This window comes from Mus caroli, chromosome 15 (genome assembly GCF_900094665.2).
Source record: "Mus caroli chromosome 15, CAROLI_EIJ_v1.1, whole genome shotgun sequence".
NCBI lineage: Eukaryota > Metazoa > Chordata > Mammalia > Rodentia > Muridae > Mus > Mus caroli.
In genome coordinates this window covers 26075196-26099130 of record NC_034584.1, presented here as the reverse complement: position 1 = coordinate 26099130, position 23935 = coordinate 26075196, and the positions used below count along the sequence as shown (strand labels likewise).

At 40.7% G+C, this 23935-nt stretch overlaps 1 protein-coding gene across 7 annotated transcripts in view; it reads right to left on the bottom strand.

The window, feature by feature from the left end:
* Positions 1–23935, bottom strand: part of Ctnnd2 (catenin delta 2) — a 793031-nt gene that overhangs the window by 99677 nt on the left and 669419 nt on the right. For all 7 annotated transcript variants that reach the window (XM_021182850.2, XM_021182851.2, XM_029469855.1 and 4 more), the window contains one exon: positions 9273–9446. In XM_021182850.2, coding sequence (XP_021038509.1) covers positions 9273–9446 — 174 coding nt within the window. The remainder of the gene's footprint in view (positions 1–9272; positions 9447–23935) is intronic.

Below are 23935 nucleotides of genomic sequence, written 5' to 3'. Positions count from 1 at the left end.
TTTTTTTTTTTTTTTTTTTTGGCCCTGGCGTTCCCCTGTACTGGGGCATATAAAGTTTGTGTGTCCAATGGGCCTCTCTTTCCAGTGATGACATTGGAGGTAAAAAGCTCTGCATGTTACTGATGTTTAAAAACGCCTTCCCAGGGAATGGACGCAACCATTTCCAGTGATAGGTCTTGCAGCCACAAAAAAAGGCTATCTCAGGTTTCATTCCCAGACTCCTATGATTTCTCCCTGGTAGCTCCTTGTGAATACAACCTTGAGGACAGGTTGCCAGCACGCTGACCTGTACCCAGCAGGGTTTAGTGGAGGAGGCAGACTTCTAGCCACTGCACACAAGCAAGGCTGTGCTGGCCATAATATATATTTTTTAATCAATATAAGACAAGAAAAGTAATTTATATGGTTTTACCCTTACTCAATACTATGTCAAACATTTCCCTTTGTTTTTTCATTGTAAATAGAGTTTCTCGTGAAAATAGGAGACAGGTCATACTATCTTTCTCCTGGAGCCAGAGGAATTTCACTTCGGGGATATTAGAACAATTCTTCTTGTGATGACATGGATGAAGGTAATCTGTATTTTGTTATGCAGAACATTCTGGAGGGATGTTGCTGATGAAGACTTTATTTTTATAACTGTAAAGTGTAGATGCTGCAGATGTCCTATGCAGCAGAAAAACTCAAAGGCCATTACTTTTTACTAATATAATGCTTTCTTCTGCAGTCCATAAGTGGACTATATTAATAAATATTTTTCCATGAAAAAAGTGAATTTATTCTTGATCTGGACCTTACTACAATTCTTGTCCATTTTGTTGGGGGGGGGGGAACTACATGGCAGTGTATGCTCCCTGGTTCCTAGACTATCAGCAGGGAACAGAAATGTCACTGTGATTTGCATGGGAAGATTTTGTTTTATGCAGGTGTTTTGTCCTGCTGGTGGGTACAGCAGTGAGAGCAGCTGCCCTAGAGCCACATGTTGAAGATGGCAGAACTGCTCTTAGTCTGCTTCCAGCTGTTTGACTCTGACCTTTACTGTGATATCAGAAGAAAATAAATTCTCCCTTCTATCTTGCCTGAGCCTTTGGGTATTTAGGGGTCTGCATGTTATAGCAGCTGGCATTCCTTTAAATAACCGACTCTTGTAATCATCTGCCAGAAGCTATTTTAAGTAATCAACATCTATACTGAGGTATTAAGCAGTGCTCCTGGAATATGCTGCCCCCTCCTCTACTGCTTTCTTGTAAAAGTGACCCCACAGACATCCTTGGATCTTGATGTATTCTCATCACACCATTGACAATGGACTTCTGAACTTGTTAGATCTTTATTACAGAGTGAAGGAGAGACTGAGTTACATTCATCTTTCTTTCAATTGTCTTCAGCTTCTGGTCCATACTGGAAGATTAAAGAGTGTTTAGTTGATGAAAGAAGTTGTCAGGTTTATTTGCAGCAACAAGAGCTTGTTTATTATGAAAGGTGTCCCTGTCTCCACTGAAAGGAATTATGCCTTAAAGATTGAATACACTACTACCACTGATGGGACCAGAGCTTTCCAACCATTTCCACAGAAAACTGTATAGGGTCTAAGTGGTTATGCATTTTCATGGAAGTCTTTTCTAGACCCAAACTATTCCCCATAACTCAGTACCCATGTGCGGTGCTAGAACCATTGAAGCAGAGTTTATACATAGATGTTTTTCTCCAGGATAGAAAGATTGAGACTGAGGTGCCATGATCAATACTCTGATCAATGCCACAACAATTCAATTCAAGCTCTTATTCACAATTTCTCCCTGTCGTGACCACACGGGTGGTTGACCATGTCTGTTCTCAGCCTAGTGTGTTTCTCTAAAGGGCTCTGAAAGGTAGCTTTACAGCTGCTCTAGGTGAAGTTGCATCTGCCTAGGAAGTCCTTCATTCCCTTAGTCTTTCTTTGCTAGAGATGCCTTTTGCTGTCCAAGATGCTGATGTGAGACCTATTACTGAGAGCTGCCCCATCTCCACCCCAGCCTTCATTGTTACTGCAGAGGTTGAGTGACCTGATTACCAAGAACTTGCTGTAATTTAATCAGGTTCCCTATGTTTTGGGTCCCTCGAGCTTTTGGGGTTTGCAAGAGTACAGGTTTTCACTATATTTGGAATACTTCCAACTGTTACTATTGCCAATATTTCTTCTATTCCCTTGACCCTTCTTGCAACCTTTTGTTCAGGGGGCCCAATGATATGTGCACTGGGCCTGCTGAGGCTTAGAAATATATCCCTGTCCTTAAGTTGGTGTGCATTGTTTAACCTGCTATTCATTTCATTCATGTATATTTCATTTCAACATGGTACTTTTAACGCACGATGTTTTATTTGTTTTTTTTAAACACATGTCCTCCATCTTTAACTTTCTGTTATATATGATGCCATCATAATTTTCTCGTGTTTTATAATTATAACATCTGTCAGTCCTGTATTTGCTTGCTCTTCCTTCCTTCCTTCCTTCCTTCCTTCCTTCCTTCCTTCCTTCCTTCCTTCCATTATGGACTGAATTTTCTTTTTCATTGACAGAGTGATTTCAAACTAAATACCAGTCATTCCTAATTTTAGCTTGTATTTCGGTATTCGGATACTGAAAATTCCTGCATTCCCATGATTTAAGGATTTGTTTAGACTGCAGTCAATAAAATTTAACTGTTTGTGAATGTGGATCTCAATTCTAAGGCTCTTGAGGAAAGGACAGAGCATGCCCGGTCCATGGCTAATATTGCTTTTTATGAGTGTGTTATCCAATGACCCATGAATTGTGAGGTTTTCCCATATGACAGCTGGAAACACAGAATATGCCTAGCTCATGTAGGAGCCATTTTTATTTGTCCTTGTTGTAATTTGAAGGGGACTTTGCCAGTCTTGAATGCTTTGCTCACAGGCAAGAACTTAGAGTTCTCTGCTAAGTGCTAGAGGGGAGTTTTCTGTGTATATCTGGGATCTTTAGTATTCTTCCCATGAACTTTAGTCATCTTGACTTCAGCTACAGTGCTCACATTTTTTTATTTCTTGTCCTCAGTTGCCTATCTGTTACTAACTATAATTTACAGTATTACAAAAAAAATTCACTATTCTATGTGCTTCTTTTTATTAGTTGCTTTTCCTTAGAAAAAATTAATTTGGACCTTGTCACCCTGTCTGGCATCTCTGGTTGAGCAGTTTCTTCACTTTCAGAAAGGGGTTCTGGCATGCTTGTATTCAACCTAGAGCAGAAGTCGGAGGATCCAGGGTCAGTGAGAAACTCAGCCTCAGGCAATCAGCACAGGCTTCTCTGAGGTTGACCATGGATGTGGGTGGCATTTGCAATATGACAAATATTTCCAATACTGTTGTGGTTCACGAGCCAGGGGGAAGCTCCTGAGCTATGCATGAGTAGAGGCAATAGTTGGCCATAGGCTTGGTCCCTGACCTCCTGCTCCTTAGCTTTGTCATCTTGCCCTCACTTCCTAGTAGAGTCTTTCATACCCTCTGTGTAAGCAGGAGCTTTAGATAGTCTCTGGCTTGTGACATAAACCAGGCCAAAGATAATTCATTCTGTCATGTCAAAGCATGAGTGTTGCTTTTTTTTTTTTTTTTTTTTGGTTTTTTGGGACAGGGTTTTTTTGTTTACCCCGGGCTGTCCTGGAACTCACTCTGTAGACCAGGCTGGCCTCGAACTCAGAAATCCGCCTGCCTCTGCCTCCTGAGTGCTGGGATTAAAGGCGTGCGCCACCATGTCCGGCTTGAGTGTTGCTTTTTTATGTACTCCACCAATCTCCTCTGGTTTTCTCTTATAATGCAGAGTGACCGCTAGACTAAGCTAAATTCACAGTGTCTCTCAAAGGCTGTCATTTCTTTCTCTAGGAATAAGTTTTAAATTTCCAAGATCTCTTACATTAAAAAGCATACAGTTGGGCCTTATAGATGGAGACTGTTGCTTTTCCTTAAATTTATGTTGCTATCATGCTGCTTCATAAAACATGTGCTATTATCTATGCACCTTTTAGTCCTATTTATTTCTTAAAACAAATACATTGAGAATATTCATATTTAAGTATAAATTGACTATATACAGCTACCTACATATTTAGCTTCATTTCCATTGCAGACAGACATATTTCTACAATACACCTCAAAGGCTGGATTTTCATAAACACCAACTACGTTTACAATAGGAAGAATCTACAAAGAGGAGTTAAAAGACCATTTATTCACATTTTGGAAATCTTCAAATTACTGTATCTGCTCATTCTAATATTGTACCACAAATAGATTCACTGTTCTGTGAACAAGAGTAATGTGACCAAAGTCCACACTGTTTCCAAGAAACATTTATCACTTCGTTTCTGCTGTAATATCATTATATTTGTCTGATGTTCATGAACCAAGTAATGAACATTTTTAAGTTTAGAACGTGTTTAGGGCCATTAGGAAATCTAGTTTGCTAGTCAATTTGTCACAGCCAAAGAGCAGTCACGTTCTTCTCATAAAGAGAAGTTATTGTGTCAGACAAGGAGGTCTATAAAGAGCTCTCTCCATGCAAAATCCTCCAGTTTTACCTCCTCATTTCTGTTTTGTTGGATCATAAAAAGTGAAGGACTACTAAGAAGCGCCCCTAAGTTTTGACAGTTGCTGTAAGAACGCATTCTTAGAGAGCTAGCGGGCTGAGGGGAATGTTGTGCGAAAGTCACTGTATGCCCTGTCATTGTCTCGGATATTTATCATAAAAAAACTATTTGCATGTGTGAGTGTGCTGTCTGTATGTCTATATTCTTATGTTTGTGTGACGGTGCACACAGAGGCCAGGAGTCAACATCAGGTGTCTTTCCCAGTCACTCTCTACCTTATTTTTTGAGACAGAGTTTCTCCTTGAACCTACAGCTCATCAACATGGCTAAAGTGGCCGTGTAGCAAAACCCATGGATCTTCCTGGATCCACCTCCTGGCACGCAGCCTGCAGCGGATTTTTAACATGGATTCTAGAAATTTGAACTCAGGACTTCATGCTTCTTCATAGGGTGACAGAACCACTTCCCTCGACCTGAGATTGTCTCTGTCAAGTAAGAATTTTTATGCTCAGTTTTTATATTAGATTTCCTTAATTTTTTATTGTAATGATAGATCAGTGTTGGGTATAATAATAATCTCTATTTGTCTCTAAGGACCATCTATCTCTTCCCCCACAAAAGAGTAACTAAAATGTATGGTATGACTAAAATGGTGGGAATGGGCCTGATTCCTGTGTATACAAGTAGAATCTGCAGGGATACCTTCACACATCCTATCTCTGTGTGAATGCATTCTTGTAAATGCACAGAAACATTACTCAGTAGCCTTCTGCTATGACAGAGGACTGACTCATTTGTTTTTAATTGCTAGGGGAAAAGGGTTAACAGTAAAATTGACACCCTAAGAGAGCCAATATTCTACTTTGTCTATGCAGGATAAAAACCTTTGTAAAATTCTATCTTCCAACTGTCCTGATGACAGTGGGGTGGCCTTATGATGATTACTCAGGTTTGTTTGTTTGTTTCTGAGGAGCAAAGGAATCGAGTTTTGGAATGGTCTCTGCCAGTTTTCTTTCTTGTATATATATATATATATATATATACATTTTCTACCTTTTCACTTTGCCATTGGGTCACTGGGTATCTACTGCGTTTCTTCTGGGTGCATCTTTGGGTGTGGTTGTAAGGTGATAATGTTGCACTTTCTAATTCATGCGTGCAATCTAGTGTAGACTTGAAAAGTTCAATGGTCATAGTTCTTCAAACTTTATCCAGCTGTCTGGGGTTGTCAGCTCAACTCCCTTAAGTTCCTTTCCCTCTTCCTTACTGATCTCTGCTTTAATGACTATAGAAAATGTATTAAACAAATATCCTCTGGACATGTGGGGATAGCCATACAGTGGGGAGGGAGAACTGTGCTGAGCTAATGTGCAGGCCCACATACTGAGAACAGCAGAGTGTGGTGGCCAGAAGTCCTGGAGTGATGTCACATGTCTTCCACTCCTTCCACTACAGGATCCAAGGTAGGAAATGATTTGAAAACATAAAGATAGCCAATTTTCAAAACCCTATCATTTAATCTCTCTAATTAAGTTCTTAGACTATACCTAGGTTACCCCAAGACAGGGATCAGTAAGAAACAGAATAGTCCACATGGCAGGCAGATACTGTGGACCCACGTGGCACTACTGAGCATTGCTAAGCCTAGGCAACGGGGAAGCCGTCATTCTCCTTTGACTCCCCTCTACCAGTTTCACATAAAAGAGCATGACAGAAGCTGACAAGATGGCTTAATAAGTAGAGGCACTTGCTGCTAGTCCTGAGGACGCAAGTTCAATCTCTGGGACCGACAGAGTGGAAGGAAAAAGAATCAACTCTTGTAAGTTGCTGTCTGACCTCCACATATGTGGTAACAAACACATGCACACACACACACACACACACACACACACACACACACACAATATAGAGAGAGAGAAAGAGAGAGAGAGAGAGAGAGATATGAAACTATAACAAAGTGTGTTGCTATAAGAATCAGTTGAATGGCCTGGGGAATAAGATGTGTTACAGATACCTTATTGATACCCTAAGAGCCAAAACTGATAGCTGTGTATGGAGAAGACGTGTGGATAGAGGCTGCTGGGGTTAAGCACTAGTATTTAAGAACTTCTGCTAATCCAAGCACAGGGCAATCAGTTCAGCCCAAGGGAAAAGGGAAAAAGTGTCTTGGCTTTAGTTGTTCAGGACCTTGGGGACCAGAACACACCCTCTTCTAGAGAAGAGTCAGTGCTCAGCAAGACCTTCCAGTGTAAAGGACTGGTTGCCTCGTGATACTGGTTGGAAGCTGAGCTTAGACACTGCATTGCTTTGCATAACAATTCTCTTTCCTCTGGATACCTTTTAACATTTTCTCTTTATAACTAGTTTTGAGCAATTTGATTACAATGCTCTTTGTATAGTTTCCTTTCCTTGTGAATGGAGTTTCCTAACTCCCTTGATGTATAAATTCATTAGTTTTCATTAAATATGAAAAAGACTCACTGTATTTAACTACTCTCCCCTCTCTTCCTAGCTCTCTCCTTTATGTGGGAATCCTCACACACATCAGCATACTTACTACAGCTATGTCTCCATTATTTTCCTTCTCTGTGTGTTTCATATTCTATAGTTTCCTATACTGTCCTCAAGTCCACTGATATTTTTCTTTTTGCATTATTTAATCTTCCTTTGATTCTATTCTGTGCAGTTTTAATTTCAGGCATTACTTTCCAGAGGACTCCAGAGACTTGGTTTAGGTCTTCTATCTATTTCCCCATAACTTTTAAAACCACACGTTATACAGAATTTGAGTTAAAAATCTTTACATTCAAAATCTTGTAGAGCCTGAGTCATTTCTTCACTTTGTGAATGTCCTAAGGATGTGAGAATTTCCCAAGGAACATGAAAAAATGATAAAAGCAGAAAAGCATATTGACAAATGCAATAATTTAAAATCGTATCTTATGATGGTATGTGTGATTTGCTGTCATTGAAATCTTTCTGCCTCAGGTCAGGTTTACCCCAGAGCCCCGTTTCTCAAGCTTGTCCAGTTCATGCATTGCAGGAGGGAACTTGGAAGGGGGCTGTGGGTGTGTGAGTACTCTTGTTCTCACCGAGAGACAACTGTTTGGTTTATTCCATTTCCTAACAATCCTGTACCCAGTGCCCTGGTGTCTCTACAAGCTGCAGAGGGAGGCAGTCACAATGATCTAAGTTTAAGGGTCTCTGTGTGTCATGTGGCACACAGAAGAGCTATAATTTGCCTAGGCTTTTATGCTCAGGAAAGACGGAGCCAGCCTAGGTTTGAACTGTGATTTGAATCAAAGTGTCTAAGACCATGAAAGCCTAGAGAACTGTAAGATCTGAGGATTAGTTAAAGGAGCAGCCTCTTTATTATCTTCTTCTTAAGTGTGACAGGCTATGTGCTGACCTTCTGAAGTGTGCAACTCTTCTTTTAAAACTTTCCTCCCAATCTCTGCTTGAAAAATAAAAAAGAGACAACTTCACTTGCTGCCCAGCCCCACCCGAATGCTTTAAACTTCGAGGTGCCTCCTGGGTGGGAATGAAGGGATCAGTTTATCCCTATGGTCTTCAAGAGAAGAGGTGAGCTTAGCCACTCACAGCACCCTCAAGAGCAGTTATTCCAGCTGTACCCAGAGGTGGCATGGATGAGGAAAAGGGAAATGCAGAAGATCGGGCTGCTGCAGCAGAAATGAAGGACGAGAGGAGGAATAAGGTAGACATGGCAAGGTATGAGCAGAACAGTATGCGACTGCATCGTGCGCGTGCTGTGCATCGCTGGCATTGAGATTCTCAGTATGATGGGTGTCTGTGTCAGTGCAAATGTGTTTTTAAAGAGAATGAATGTCAATGGAAATAAAAAATAAAAACAATCATGAACCTCAAAGCTTTCTGATTTCTTGATCTTTGCCCCATACATCCTCAGCTTTCTCAGTGACCATGTTTTTTTTTTATTCAACAGGTTAGGCTGGCACATGCAACTATGAGTGAATATACACATGGCTTTTTTTTTTTTAAATAAGGAGAATCCTTTCTACCCAAAAATGAAAGGCTAATCATTTCTTATGAAAAATCAGTCAGGAACAGTATCGGTTTGTAACGTTTTGGAGGAAAGGGGCCTCTTTCTGGTCTTTAAACTCTTGTGTTCACTGATTCCTTTCAGGAAAAAAAACTATCCTTTAAAAATGTACAGGGTTCTCAGCTTTAAGGGCCAGGAATGGACACAACACTGTTCATAGGTTTACATCGGTTTTTTGTTTTTTTTTTTTGTTTGTTTGTTTCTTTTTTTGTTTTCCCAGAAACGATGTTTAGATTTATCTCCCTTGGTGGTTGATGATAATGCTTTGAAACATCAACAAATTATAATAATTCCTGAAAGAGAAGCAGGTTAGCTATCCATGTAGAATTATAAGCATTTTAGAGTGTTTTTCAGTGGCTGTACTTGTATCTGTGAAACCTCTATGTTCACAACAGTCTTCAAGGACACTGGAGCACCTAAGAGAAAAAAAAAATTTAAGGGCATTCTAAGCCCAACAGCCCAATATAATTGGTTTTTCTCTAATGTTCTAAAATATTTATTAGAATTGCATTTCGTCGAACCTACACTTGTATCATTTATTTATTTATTTTTTTAAGGCTCGCTCGCTCATAATTCCAGATGGTTTTCGTATTGCAATGAACTAGCCATACCTTCCAGCTCCCTGCAGCCAAGTTCTGCAGGGCGCCCGCTGCCCCTTCCAGCGTGTCTGGATTTGAGCACTCAGAGAGCAGTGTGAGGTAGGGTTTGACTATGGACGGGTGCCACAGCATCTGGATCCCTTTTGGTGGCTCTGCACAGTCTGGAAGAGGTCCTACTCCATCCCACTGGTGAGAGAAAAATGAGAGAGTAAATACCTTTAACATCTTTATGCTTCACGATGCTGCCCCCTGCACACATCACAAGGAAACACAGAAGCAGGCATTGCAGTGGCTGCTGAAAATCGATGGAGCCGAAAAGGTCAGGGGTCTAGTCACCACTGAAAACAAGAGTGCTGTTCTTGAGACAGACCTTCCGATCAAGGCTGCAGGGGACTGGATCTTGTTCAGAACCGATTGCACCTAGCAGATGAATGGGACCTGCTTTTGGAACTAGTCCAACACAACTGCCAGAGCAAGGGAGGAAATAGACGAACTGGAAGAACGCTAAGATCAAGGTCACGTATTTTACCATTGGCATTAAGCAGACATTGTACAGAAGTTACAGACTGCCGTATCCAATGCCTTCACTTGTTTTGCAGAATTGTGATAACTTTCGCAAAACTTTGGCAATCTATGCTTGACATGGGCTCCATCAGCCATCAAGGCTTCTAACAAACAAGTAAAATATACAAAGGGGAGAAGTTTGTTATATGGCCTATGCAGTGCCATGAACTAGGCAAATGTAGTCCTGGCTGTCCTGGAGCTTGCTATGTAGACCAACCAGGCTGACCTTGAACTCACAGGGATCTACCTAACTCTGCCTCCTGGGTGCAGGGATTAAGGGCATGTGCCACAGCACCAGGCAGTAAATTTAGATCTTACAGCCACCATAACAGTCAAATTTGTTTTTTACTGAATGCAATGGAATAGTGAGAGAACTTTTCAATAGGTTAACTGTCCTTAACTTAAAAATTAAGGCTTATATTCACAAAGAAATATGAATTCGCCATTAAAAATGGTAGTTACAAGTACTGAAGCTGCTTAAACAAATGTTATCAGTAAAAGTTAAATAAACAAAGTAAAGATCAGCCTGGGCATTAATGTTTTATCCCATGGAAATGTATTATAAAACCCTGCAATGACCACAAAAAGCATTAATAAGCAGATTCAATTTTATCATGTACATACCAAATCTTTTATCATTACTCAAAAGTAACAATATTAAGATAATTATACCAATTTCTGATCACCTAAAGCTTATCATCTGCAGAAACCAAAAGCATGGAGTTCAGGGTAAAACATGGTATCTACTTAAAAAAAAAATACTACAAGCCGGGCAGTGGTGGCACATGCCTTTAATCCCAGCACTTGGGAAGCAGAGGCAGGAGGATTTCTGAATTCGAGGCCAGCCTGGTCTACAACGTGAGTTCCAGGACAGCCAGGGCTATACAGAGAAACCCTGTCTTGAAAAACAAAACAAAACAACAAAACAAAACAAAAAACAAAATAAAACAAAAAAACCCTACATTTAACCCTGACATAATTTACAGATAAAGCAATTCCTTTCGAATTGAAGTAGAAGCTAAGCTAAGCTATTTGGTTTAATGTGTACATTAATAATTACATTAAAATAAACACAGTTGGTATGTATTTAGTGTTCTTACATACATTTTATGTACATACATATATCTGCAGGTATGTCTGCAGATGAACGAACATGAAAATAAGAGTCTATTTCAGGATCAGAGTATGTCAAAGGAGTGTTTAAACTCTCATCAGAGGGAGATAAGGCTTGCTTTATATCCTAGCTACATAAAAACAGAAATGTTTGAGAGAAATTTTGAAGTTACTTAACTGTCAGAAATAGTTTAAGGAATTTCATTACTTGCCAAGATAAAGACAAAGTACTCATGCCCCCACCCCTTTCTCTTTCTCTTTCTCTTTCTCTCTCTCTCTCTCTCTCTCTCTCTCTCTCTCTCTCTTTCTGTCTCTCTCTCTTTGTCGCTATAGCTTGGTTTAAGTCAAGGCTGTGGCTTGNAAATTTTGAAGTTACTTAACTGTCAGAAATAGTTTAAGGAATTTCATTACTTGCCAAGATAAAGACAAAGTACTCATGCCCCCACCCCTTTCTCTCTCTCTCTCTCTCTCTCTCTCTCTCTCTCTCTCTCTCTCTCTCTCTCTCTCTCTCTCTCTCTCTCTCAATTCTGCTATAGCTTGGTTTAAGTCAAGGCTGTGGCTTGACAATGAATGATATCTCACAGATGTATGCTGGCTAAACAATAAAATGCCCTTCCTAATTAGTGTGACACTCAATTTCAACTTTATGGTAAGGACACTTGAGTGTATGAGGTTTCTTGTTCTTTTCATCAAAATCTTATCTTGACCACTTCAAGATGCCTCTGAGTCTGTGAACGGCTGCCGGAGCAAGACGTGTATACCTTTTAAATACTAGGCAGAAAGCAACCCAGCTGTGCCACATGGCTCCTGGGTTGGTATTTGAAACTGGCTTGTTGTACTGAACAGAAAGACAGCATCTGGGAAAAAGCAGTCATCCTGTAGCTTGTCTGCTCCAATGATGAGCAGGCATGACACAGGCTTCTGACGAGTTCAGTCTGCTATACCGAGCCTATCTGATAGCACAGCAAGAAGCAGACCAAGTTTCACTTGCTTTTTGTTTGTTTCATTTTCTAGTTTGTCATCTCTTAGAACATTTCAGTGAACCTTCTCACATGACGCGTTCATATTCTCAGGATTCGGAACATAAAACTTCAGCGGCGCCTGAACTAGCTTTGCCTCTGTGAGAACTAACAGGATGGCCACAGGTAGAGGGAAGATGTGATGCCATGCTTGCTATGGCGTGTGGCAGCTGACATGTGTAGGGGGATGACAGTTGGCTTCTCTTTGTCTGGGATTCAACTGGCTCTCATTTTCCTAACTTCTGTGCTAGACATCAGGAGAACTGCTTAGGGCCACTAGAGAGTTTTCTTCTCCTCTGATGCGTGTGTCATCTACGTAAGCTTTAAGTACCTTTTATTGCAATCATGTCTTCACTGCCTCAGAGGAGAGAAAAGGACAGCTGATGTGCATGTGGTAAATCTTTGATGGTGACCAGGGGCTGGAGTTTAAAGGGGAATCTTCGCTATTTCAGAAAGTTGATGAAACCCACACATGTTAAAATTGAAAAAAAGGGACCATTTCAAAGACAGTCAATGTAACGGACCTTTCTCTGGGCGCATTCTCTGAACTTTTATTGAGTCAATCAAAGGGAGAACATCAATTTTCCATTAAAAAACAGTTGGAAGCATCCTTTAATGACTATGCCAATATACGTGACCTTGTTCAGCCAGCTGATCAACAAAACAAGGTGTCAGGCAATGGTGCTGTGGATTTAACATATGCAGGTGAAGCTATTCTAGTAGAAACAGCTTATTTAATATTTTCTTTAGACTTATAATCACCATATTTACATCATTTCTACATCTCTTCTTCCTCAAACTCTTCCCATGCCCCCCAACACCCCCTCAAATTCATGGCCTTTTTCTTCTTTAATTATTGTTGCTGAATATATAAGAATATATCCCATTGAGTCCTATGTGTTTAGGACTGACTTCTTGGGATTAAATAACTAATCTGTCTTTGGGAAAGACAGATTCTCCACCTCACAGTAACCATTAATTGCCTGGAGCTCTTCATATAGGGTTGAGGCTTTGTGTTTGAGGCATGCCAATTGGTGCTGGTCTTGTTCAGGTGACTATATTTTTGAGATTCCATAGATATAGAGAGAACCCTTGTAATATACAGTCGACACTAGCTCCCAGCAGATGGTCTAGTCTCCTGATTCTTATAACCTCTCTGCCCAATTTTCCTCAATAGCCCCTAACCCCCTGAACAGGTGTAGACATGAGTTGTAGATGTATCAATTGGAATTGGTATCATTCAGTTGCTGTCTTTGTGCTTTGACAAGTTGTACATTTCTGTAGTGGTCTCCATCTTCTGGGAAAAAAAAAACCACTTTCCTTTTTTGATAATGGGTGAGATCTCCACTGGGTACAAGGTTAAGTACTTAGAGTGAAGTTAGAAATTAAACTGACTAGGAAAGAGACAGTAGTAGGCTCTGCTCCAGGGCCCGTGACCTCACCAGCAATAGGTAGCTGGCTGGGCTTTTAAGACCAGGTGTGAATTTTTCCCCATTGAACAGGTTGTAACTGTTATTAGACAGTTGTTGGTTCCTTACAAGCTATACGTGCCATTATTGTACCCTTGCATACATCTTGCTATGCTACAAACTGTTGTGGTTCATATGCTTTACAACAGGGAGGAGTTCATTGCTTTTCTCCTTCAGCAGCTTCCTAGTCCCCTTAGATATTATGTGAGCCAGTCCACAGACAGGAACCTTTTGGGCCATCTCCACTGACTTCTCCAAGTCCTGTGTCCAAACGGTGTGGCATCTTCAGTGAAGGGGTGTATGTTCATATCTATATTTATAAACAGCAAATGCTGACAGGTATGTAGAAGAAGTGGAACCATCATTCATAGTCATGATTGCAAATTGGGTCAGCCACCATGGAAATCAGAATGGAGAATTCTCATGAATCTAAAAATAGATCATATGGTGATATATAGTAGGACTAAACAGCTTCCATAGATTAGTAAGGTATATACACTATTTTTCCCTCTATTTTCTCCTTCTCCTTCTAATAGCCATTGTCTTGAACTTAGTCATTCTGTCTGGGGTAAGATGGTCTTGAACTTAGTCATTCTGTCTGGGGTAAGATGTAATTTCAAAGTAGTTATAATTTATATGTTCCCAATTTCTAAGGATGCAGAACTCTTTCTAAAGGTATTTCTTAACCATTTTAATTTCTTCTTTTGTGAATTCTTTGTTCAGATTTGTGTCTCAATTTTTTGCATTCCGTCATCTGTTTTCTTAGTTCTGTTTTTTTATTTGTATATTCAGGATATTGATCTCCTATCATATGTCGAGAATTCCTTCCCAATCTCTGTGCTTCTTCATGCTGCAGGCCATGCTCTTCGGTGTACTGACATTTTAGTTTCATGAGGTCCCGTTTGTTAATTGTTGGCTTTAATCCCTGCATAAATGGATTTTGATTCAGAATGTCTTTTCTTGTGCCTGTTTTGTGTACAGTACTGCCTATGTTTTCTTCTAGTGCTTTCAGGTTTATCAGGAAGGTCTTTGATATATTTGCAGTTGACTTTTGTGTAAGGTGAAAGACCTGGGTCTAAGTTTCACTCTTATGCATGTGGACACCCCATCTTCCAAGGACCATTTTGGTGAAAAAGCTATTTTTTCATCAGTGACCATTGATTTTTTTTTTTAGCATCCTTGTCAAATCGGATAGATGTAGATTTATGGATTATGTTTTCTCTTTTCTTTTTTCTATTGGTCCACATGTGCATTTTTGGTACCAGTACACTGGGGTTCTTATCACTACAGCTCTACAGTGTATCATGGAATCTAGTAAGGTGATTCCTTTCGAGTTGTTCATTTTGCTCAAGACTGCTTTGACTATGTGGGGGTTATTTGACTTCTATTTAAATTTATATATATAATTTTAAAATTTAAGTGTGAAGGTACAAAATAAACTTATAAAAGTCGGTAGCCATTTTTATATTCCAATAACAAATACGCCAAGAAAGAGATAATGAATGGAAAATGACTCCTATTCACAATAGCTTCTCAAAAATTATTGGGCAATAAACCTAACAAAGGAGGTGAAAATCTCTATAATAAAAATATCTGTCTGAAGAAAGAGACTGAGGCAGACGCTAGAATAAAGAACAACCTCCCATGGTCATGGATCAGTAGAATTAATATTGTGAGAATGAAAATTCTGTCAAAAACCATGTAAGATTCAACAGAATCCCAAATCAACCCCCCCCCCCGAAATGTTAATCCATTTCTGGGTAAGGATTTATGAGCAGCTGTGGGGTATTTGACTCTTTACAATAATGGAAATATATCATCTATAAGTTTAAACATATGATGCTTCTCATTTCTGCAAACAAGGGGAACTGCATGAAGAAGTGGCACTTAGTTGGTTTTATGTTTGTTTCTCTGTTTTGTTTTGTCACTGAATTTCCTTATATTGAACATGCTGACCCCAAATTCCCCATCCTGCTTTCATGTCTTGTGTGCTGGAGTTGTAACTACCAGCATGTAGCCCATGGCTAAATCTTTCAATAGTCTGCAAGTGCTAGCCACACAGCTAAGTCATTCTTAGAACACAGGACTCAGTTGACAAACCCTGTGCAAGCTATGTTCTTCACTGTATCTTCAAGACAGTTTATAAAATTACCTTAAGAGTTTGCAACATGAAAATGTTATGAAGTCACGAGAGAGGGATTTCTACATTATAAAGGGGAGAACTGGGAAACAAATTATTTCCGAGACATGAGCAGAGGCAATGTCTACAGAGCACCTCTTGATTTTATATATATATGAATGATCTGTGCCACTGGTAAGTTAGTGGACATGTACACAGCATGCTGAAAAATCTATTCAAGAACAGTAGATAACAAAAGAGAGGAGAAGGGGCATGTGCAGTGGGATAAAGCTTTTGCTAAGGTTTATCTTTTGCTAGGCTGGGGGAGTTTTCATGAATTATTCTCTTTCTCTTCCTGGTTTCCCTCCTCAGACTTGAGAATTAGACAAGTATTCTAGATTGTACAATAAATCTACTTTAATGTGTTACCTTTCTGAGTAAAGTAGTTAACTCACTGACTTAATGTTAATATAATGAACTTAAATTTTATCACCATAAAAAAATTAAGCAAGGGACAGGCACAGTGCTCACCTGTAATCCCTGAACTCTAAGGGATGACATGGGAGGACTGGGAGAGAAGCCAGAGGAAAATCGTGAGTTCGGTCCAGCTAGGGTTACATGGTGAGTTTCAGGCTATCACAGGCCTCTGAGCAAGACACTGCTTTCATCTATTATGATTGCTTAGCAAAATGAATTAAAGTTCTAGCACCTCCATCCTTTAAGGGTTCAAATTAATTCTTGCAATTAAGCAGGAAACATACAAGAGAATGTATTTCTTATTTATTTAAAATTATATTTGTTATTAGTGTGTGTGTGTGTGAGATGTGCATGTGTGTGTGTGTGTGTGATGTATGTGTGTGTATGATGTGCACGTGTGTGTGTTGTGCGTGTGTATGTGTGTGTGTATGATGTGCATGTGTATATAGAGATACATGCCATGGTGTACATGTGAAAGTCAGTCCACTCTCAAGTGTCAGTTCCCTTCCTCCATGGATTCTCGCAATCAAACTCTGGATTAATGTTAGAAAATGAGCTAGTTGTAGTCACTTCTCTGCCATGAAGGCCCTCTGAGGACAGTCAGCAAGCCTTGAGTGCACATGGAGGGTCGCCACCTTGGATAGTGCTTCACTCAGGGACATGTTACTAATGCTTGTCCCCCTACCTTCAAACGTACGTGATAAATACAGGCAGAAAGTAACTTACTACATGTACTTTTAAAAACTGCCTGGAATCAAAAATCATCAGACTTCCCATCAGACTATCAGATGACCATGCACTTTTTTTATTTTTCATTTTGGAAGAAGTAGGAGGAAGAAGAGCTGCTTGCATTTAACTTTTGGGTTGTAACACTTTTGCTGTGACCAAACTTGGTAGCCAGAGGGTAGCTGATCACACACGGTGGCTACTGGAAGATATGTGTGTTTGTGAAGAAAACAACCTTATTCAACGTATCAGTGTGTGGGGGGGCGTGTATGCCCAGGTGGTGTCAGGTAGCAAGGATAATTGCCAGTGTTCTAGAGCTCAGCGCGGTGATAGGAATTGGCAAGAAATAATCATACACACAAAACAGCTGGGAGACAGTACTGCCACTTTCCCTCCCATCAGCATCCACGTCCTTTCTATTTCCTTATAGAAAATGAACAGTCATGGAAGGAATATTAATAAGACCAAATGAGATAAAACATAAACAAACAAATGAACTGGGATAAAAGAAAACAGTGTAGCAGGTAGGCAGGCTCAGCACTGGGCTCCCGGAATCCCACAGTGGGGAGAGAAAGCGGGCGGGTAAAAAAATCCCAGCCAAGCTGCAGCTACGCACTGAGTCTGAACACACTCTGTGAAAAACATCTATTTTCAATAAAAGAAAAAAAAAGAATTCAAAATTGCTTTAAAAACAGCTGACGGAGAGGACTCTGAATGTTTCCAACATAAAGAAATGATGCATGCTTTAAGAGCAGTGTATGCATATCATGTTGATGTGACTTTTACAGTTGACCAGATGGACTAGAGTGTCATCATAGCCCAGAGTATGGACAATTACCGAGGGGCAGTTAGAACTATTAACACTCTCTTTGGTTGCAATGTTCAAAGTCTATTTAAAATGTTTCCACTACAATCAGGTTGAGGATTGAAAGTAGAAGTCATTTTTCCTTTCTATGAAGAGAAAGACATAACTTGGGGGATAAAAATCAGAAATCAATCAAGCCAGGTCGATGTAATTTGCAAATGGACTTTGCAAACAGGGCTCTAAGAAAATGTTTGGGGGAATTCTTTTTATTACATTGCAAAGTTTCTGCTGTACACGGAGTGCTATGGACAATTACAGCTCTTCTTTACCAGTTTTCAGTGCCTCCCTTGTCTAGTCTCTCATGCCCTAAGCTGTGTATCATGGACTTGCTAACAAATAAAAACCACTTATCATACTGGTAGAAGGATTCCCACCAAAGGAGAAGTGTCAAAAGGCTGGCCTCTTCTCCCCAAAGTGCCATAGCCTCGCTCTAGTCTCTGCCGGTTAAGTTTGTGCTCCGAAAATATGTTTTCTTGGGGAGTTGTGTCTTAGGAACACAGACAGTAAAGGCCAGCTATACTAGCAGAATATATTTCTAGTTCCCAGACTTATCTGCCAATTAGGGACAATGGTAGCCATTACATATGCACAGGAAAACTCTACCAAAGGATCCCAGTGAACTAAAGAACAGGGAATGCTGCAAGATAAAGAAAGGGGGTTTGCAGCAACGGGGAACAGTCTGATTTTAAAATCCCGGTTTTCCTTCCCAGGGAAGTCACAGGTTGTATAATGTAGGAAGACAATGTAAGTTAGTATGCAGTCAGAATGTTTGCTCAAGCTGAGTTCGATTTAATTGGGCTGCAGCCTGGATGAAATGTCCCCGGAAGTAACAATCAACTTCCAAATGCATTCACTGCCATTGTTAGGCATGGCCTGAACGGCACAAGATGATTTTATTTTCAGAGTGTTTCCTGACCACTCCCAGCCTATTGGGGATGGGGTGAGATGTGGTGGTGGGGGGGGATGGAGGAGATGAGGATTTAAAAATCCTACTTGTAAGAAGCCAGAGGAGAAAGGATACTTCGTGCTGTCTCTTGGGAATCTGAAAAGTGAGGGTAGCACAGCTGTGTGAATTTCTTGTGTGGCAGAGGCCACAGTGCATAGTTGAAGCTGGGCAGAACCAACGGCTAGTCAGCTGTATTTTCCAGAAACTGCATTGTCCCCCATCTCTGTTTACAGAGAACTAGAAGAGGTTTGTAGCTGTATACCTCTGTCAGGGAGGAGACAGGACAGAGGGTTTTCACTACAAAGTAGTAGTGCAAAGGCATCCCAGGATAGCCCTGTTGCTTCACCTCCTTATATGATGTGCACCCTCACATCATATTGGGGGAGAACACATCCCTCAGGATGAAAGATGTGTTACTGGAATGTCTCAGCCTTCCTGGACTCATTTGCAACCCTTTCTACATTACTACACTGGGAACACTGGAACAGCACCACTTCTTATCTTGAATTCTCCTGCTCCTAACTTCCCATCCTAGCCTAGGGAAAGCTGATGTCTTCTATCTGCAGAGGTTCTGTCACTGACACGTTGACATCTTTTGAAATCCTGTTGTCTCCGGTATTTGCTGATTCAGATGGTCTTGGCCAACCAGAGAGTTGTCCCTTTCAAAGGGGCAATGGGCAAGGTCTGGAAGGAGTTTGGATCCTTATAACTGGTGATGGAGGAGGTGCTACTGGCATCTACTGGGTGCTGACAAACAGTAATACATAGGACATAGCAACACAGAGAAGTATCCAGCACAAAATGTTTTCGGTGCCTGGAAACCCTGGTCCCGTAGGCTCAGTAACAATTTTAATGGCATGGTGGAGTGAGCAGCAAGGTATTAACTAAGCAAGTTAGACATTTCTTTTTCAGTCTGTAGACTCACTGAATGTAAAGGAGTCCTTACAGGTGCTATTAGAAGTAATGAAGACAGAGAAGAACCTCACAAGTGGATAGAAGCAATGGAACCTTGCAGCCGAGCTTCTTTGGAATGTGCAACGTGCTCCTTCCGAGACACTGGGCATGGAGTCTTGAGTCAACAAGATCCTAGCATATGGTGGGGTGAGAGCCGAGTGAGACAAGGCTACAGCCAGCAGCAGGAGTGACAGAAAGCAGCAGATGGTTGGCAAGGAAGTAGTATCAAGCAGCAAAACAAAATGTGGTTACTAATAAAAGGAAAACTGTCTGGGAAGGAGAAAGCAATTGTGACACTAAGACATGTACATGTAAGGCCATCCATGGGTCTATGAAGGATAGAGTCATTGGTGCTTGTACTGGCCATTCCTGGTTGTCAACCTGACTGTATCTGGAACGAACTACAAGTCAGAATTGTAGGGCACACCTGTGATCCAGATCTTGAGGCTGGAAGACACAAGTTTCTGATCTGGATCTTGGCATGGAGATCTTGAGGTATAGTGGCTATAAAAAGCTTAGGCATAGGCAAGGTAGTACATGCCTTTAATCCCAGGAGACGGAGGCAAGGAGATCTTTGAGTTCAAAGTCAGCCTAGGACAAAGCAAGTCCCTGATCCAGGAGTGGTGGTACACATCTTTAATCTGGGCCACACCTTCTGCTTGAGACATATATAAGGGCATTAGAAGAAGGAAGATTCGCTCTTCTTCACTGCTTGCACTTACTTGCCAGCACATCTGTTGGAATCTACTTCTACAGAAGACCAGCTGAAACAACTAGCCTTGTGGGGCTGAACAACTACTAGATTCTTGGACTTCCAATTCACAGCTGCCCATTGTTGGGGTCAACACAATAAAGTTCCTCAATATAGAGAGACATTCCATAGGTTCTGTGACTCTAGAGAACCCTGACTAGCACAGTGCTTATATGTGTAAAGACAAATTTATTTATTCAAATTATCAGACATGGAGTAATTAAGCCAAATACTGGGGGCTCAGTGTGCTCAAACATGAGAACTTCATTTTGGAAACCCAGTACCCAGTGAAAAAAAGCCAGGCATGGTGACATCTCCTTGCAATTTCTGTACTGGGGAGGCAAGTACAAAGGATGCCTGGAGCTGGCTGACTAGCTTGTCTAGAGATATGAGTGGATGGGTTTCAGGTACAGTGAGAGACACTATCCACAAACATAGGGAGTACAATTGAGGAACATGGGGCCTCCACATGTATGTGTACATAAACCTATGTGTCAACATGTATATGTACATTTGAACAGGATCATATTTACATATGCTACACACATGCAAAAACATAAATGTTGGTTTGGTCTAGGTATTGCATGGTAGAGATGAATCTTTAATCTAGAGCTCTGGGCATCTTCCAGGTAGAGCAGCAGCAGCTGAGATGATACCATGTTTCAGATTGGAAAGGTGAGATATGTCAGTGTTTGGGACTTTAAGGGAAAAATTCTAATTGTTATTAGAGAATATTGGATGGACTCAGAAGGTGAAATGAAACCAAGGAGAAAAGGTATTTCTTTAAACACAGAACAATGGAGCCAGCTGAAGGAACAGATCTCTGACACAGATGATGTAGTAAGAAAGCTGTAAAATCTGAGCCATATCAAACCTGTACTATTCTATTGTAGTTGTCTTCTTATATCGGTTTTTGTTTTCTAAATGTTGTTTTTCAAGCTGTTGTATATTTGGATTGCAGAAAAATTTGTAAGACATACACTTTTTAAAATGTGCATTATTAAAATGTTCTAAGTGAAGCTAATTGTCAACTTTATTAAAGAGGATTGCTTTGTGTCCCCTACCTACTGTAAAATAAATTCAGATCATTACAGTCTTAAAAAAAAGAGAGAGAGAACTGATTAAAGAGATAGATGAGATTTAACTATATAGGCATATCAGTAAATATCTGGAAGCTACACAAATTTTCTTTAAGTAAGGGCTTGGGCTTGCACACCAGGGCATGAGTCCAGGATGGAACATTCAGTAGCTTTGCTGCTTCCCAGTGTAAAGGGCTATTTGCCAGGAAGAAAACAGGCCATGCCATATCAGGTGATATGTTACTGGCAGTAGGACAGTGGGATTTCTCTCCCTGCCCCCGCTGTCCCCATCACAAATGGGGCAAGGCAGGCAGTGGAGGGGCCATGGGAGTGCAGGCAAGAAGGGGCTTCACTCTTTGCAGAGTTTATGAACAATGAAATGACTAAAGGTTTCTGTTATGGCTACCATATGTAAGTATTGCTTCATAACGTAAATGGTGACACTTCCCTCAGAGACATCTCTCACCAGACCTACTTAATACCCTACTGTATTAATTCACCGAGGTTACACTGAAGGGCGAATTCACACAGGATCCTGGCTGTTCTAGAAAAGCGCTACACTTCGCTCCACTCCTAAAAGCTAAGGTGCTGCTATGAAGCACAGCCCCCTTGGGCTTCAGTGATGAGTGCAGCTTCCAGGTGGGGCCCCAGTGGGAAGGAGACACTTATCTTCTTTCTCTGTTTTGACCAATGAACTGTGGAAGTGAAGGTCTCTTGGACCAGGAAGAGGAGTCTAGCATCCTAAAGATAAGCGTTCTGGAAATTATACAGTATCTGCCCCCTGACAAGGGTAGGGTGGTCATCTGCACCCGTGGGGAAGATCTGCGAGAAGGAACTTTCATGTCTGCACACAGTTGATAGAGTGTTATCGCCCTCTGAAGGGTGGGACAAAGCTATGGATAGATGCCAAATGGAAAAGATCTAAAATGGTGGATGCTCTCATAGGAACTATAACTGCAAATTACCACAGAAGAGGATGCCATTGTATGCATGTGTATTTTTTCTTGCAGTGTGCCTCTATTTTACCTACATATGATTTATCCATGGTGGGAACACATAGCTGACTTTTCATCCCTTTGAGAGGAGATTTTCTTGGTGGCTCTTGGGACAGGGGATTTGAGCTCTACAATTTCCTGTTGCTTTTGCTTGTTTGTATCTCAGCAGTTATCTCTGTTGGTGTCAGGCTCACACTGAGTGAGACCAAGGTCTGCTTGGCTTGCATCCAGCAGCAGGACAGTGTGGTGTGACCCTTCAGCTAGGACTGAGCAGAACCCATGAGAGCACTGTCACCGGGTCGTTGGCCACATGCCGAGTTGAAAAATAAACCCAGAATGGCTTCTTTGTATAAAAGAGGAAATATATTAATTTTGTCTTCTAGTTTTCCAGCTTGTCCCACTGATCTGAGATGCTAGATTGGCAGCACAAAACTGTTCTGTACTGGGTTGGCATGTTGGGAAGTTTTAGCAAGAAAGGGACATCCGGAACTACTGGATTCATGTTTCAGCGTCAGGTACTGAGGAGAGTTAGCTCCCAAGGGCTTTATACACTTGTGCTGAAAGGCAATGCACACACGTGTGATATAGGTGTTATGACTATCAGTTCAGGTGTGTTTGCATAGTAACCACTGAACTAAATAAAATCAAGAATATAGCATACTTCCATAGTGTACATTTTCCTGAATTATCTATATTAAGGATTTTAAAAGAAACATATCTGAGAATTTGCCTTATAATTAAGTCTGACCTGCAGAATGGTACACGTTCGATTCAAAATACAAATGCCATTTTTTCTGAGGGGGGGGGCAGCATATTACTATGTAGCATTAGCTAGTCAGGAACTTGTTGCATAGACCAGGCTGGTCTCCAATTCAGAGATCAGCTTGCCATTGCCTCTGGAGTGCGGGGACTGTACGAGAACACTAGCATGGGCTCCAAGGTAAATGTAAGGGAGGGTGCAAATACATACATAATGTACAAACACAAACAGACAGAACAAAGCAGGCTCCAGGGCCATCGTTAGACCAACTGTGGTGATGTCACTGCTTTGCTTTCTGGTCAGTATCTGGCTCCTCTGGAGATGGGAGGTCTGTGTTGTTGATAATATATATCCTCTGATTTTATATAGGCCCTACCTTGCTCTGACATAAAGAATCATGCATTTGTATAGTAATACATGGGATTCATTACCCCATGATAATATATATCCTCTGATTTTATATAGGCCCTACCTTGCTCTGACATAAAGAATCATGCATTTGTATAGTAATACATGGGATTCATTACCCAGGACCTTTAGGAATTATATATTGCAGAGTTGGGACTCAGACTCAGGGTTGTGTACATGCTGATACATTTTCTACCAGTGAACGATATCCCTGCATCTTGTTTTCATTTAGAGACAGGGCTGTTGGGATTACAGACGTGTCCCACCAGCACCCAGCTTGACCATTACTTTTAAGTGGAGTTACTAAGTGTAAGGAGAACCAGTCATCACCTTAGACCTCACTGTATTCTCTGGAATATTTTGCACACACAATTTTATTATTCTTTTTTGTTTGTTTGTTTGTTTTTTTTTTTTGTTTTTTTTTTTTTTT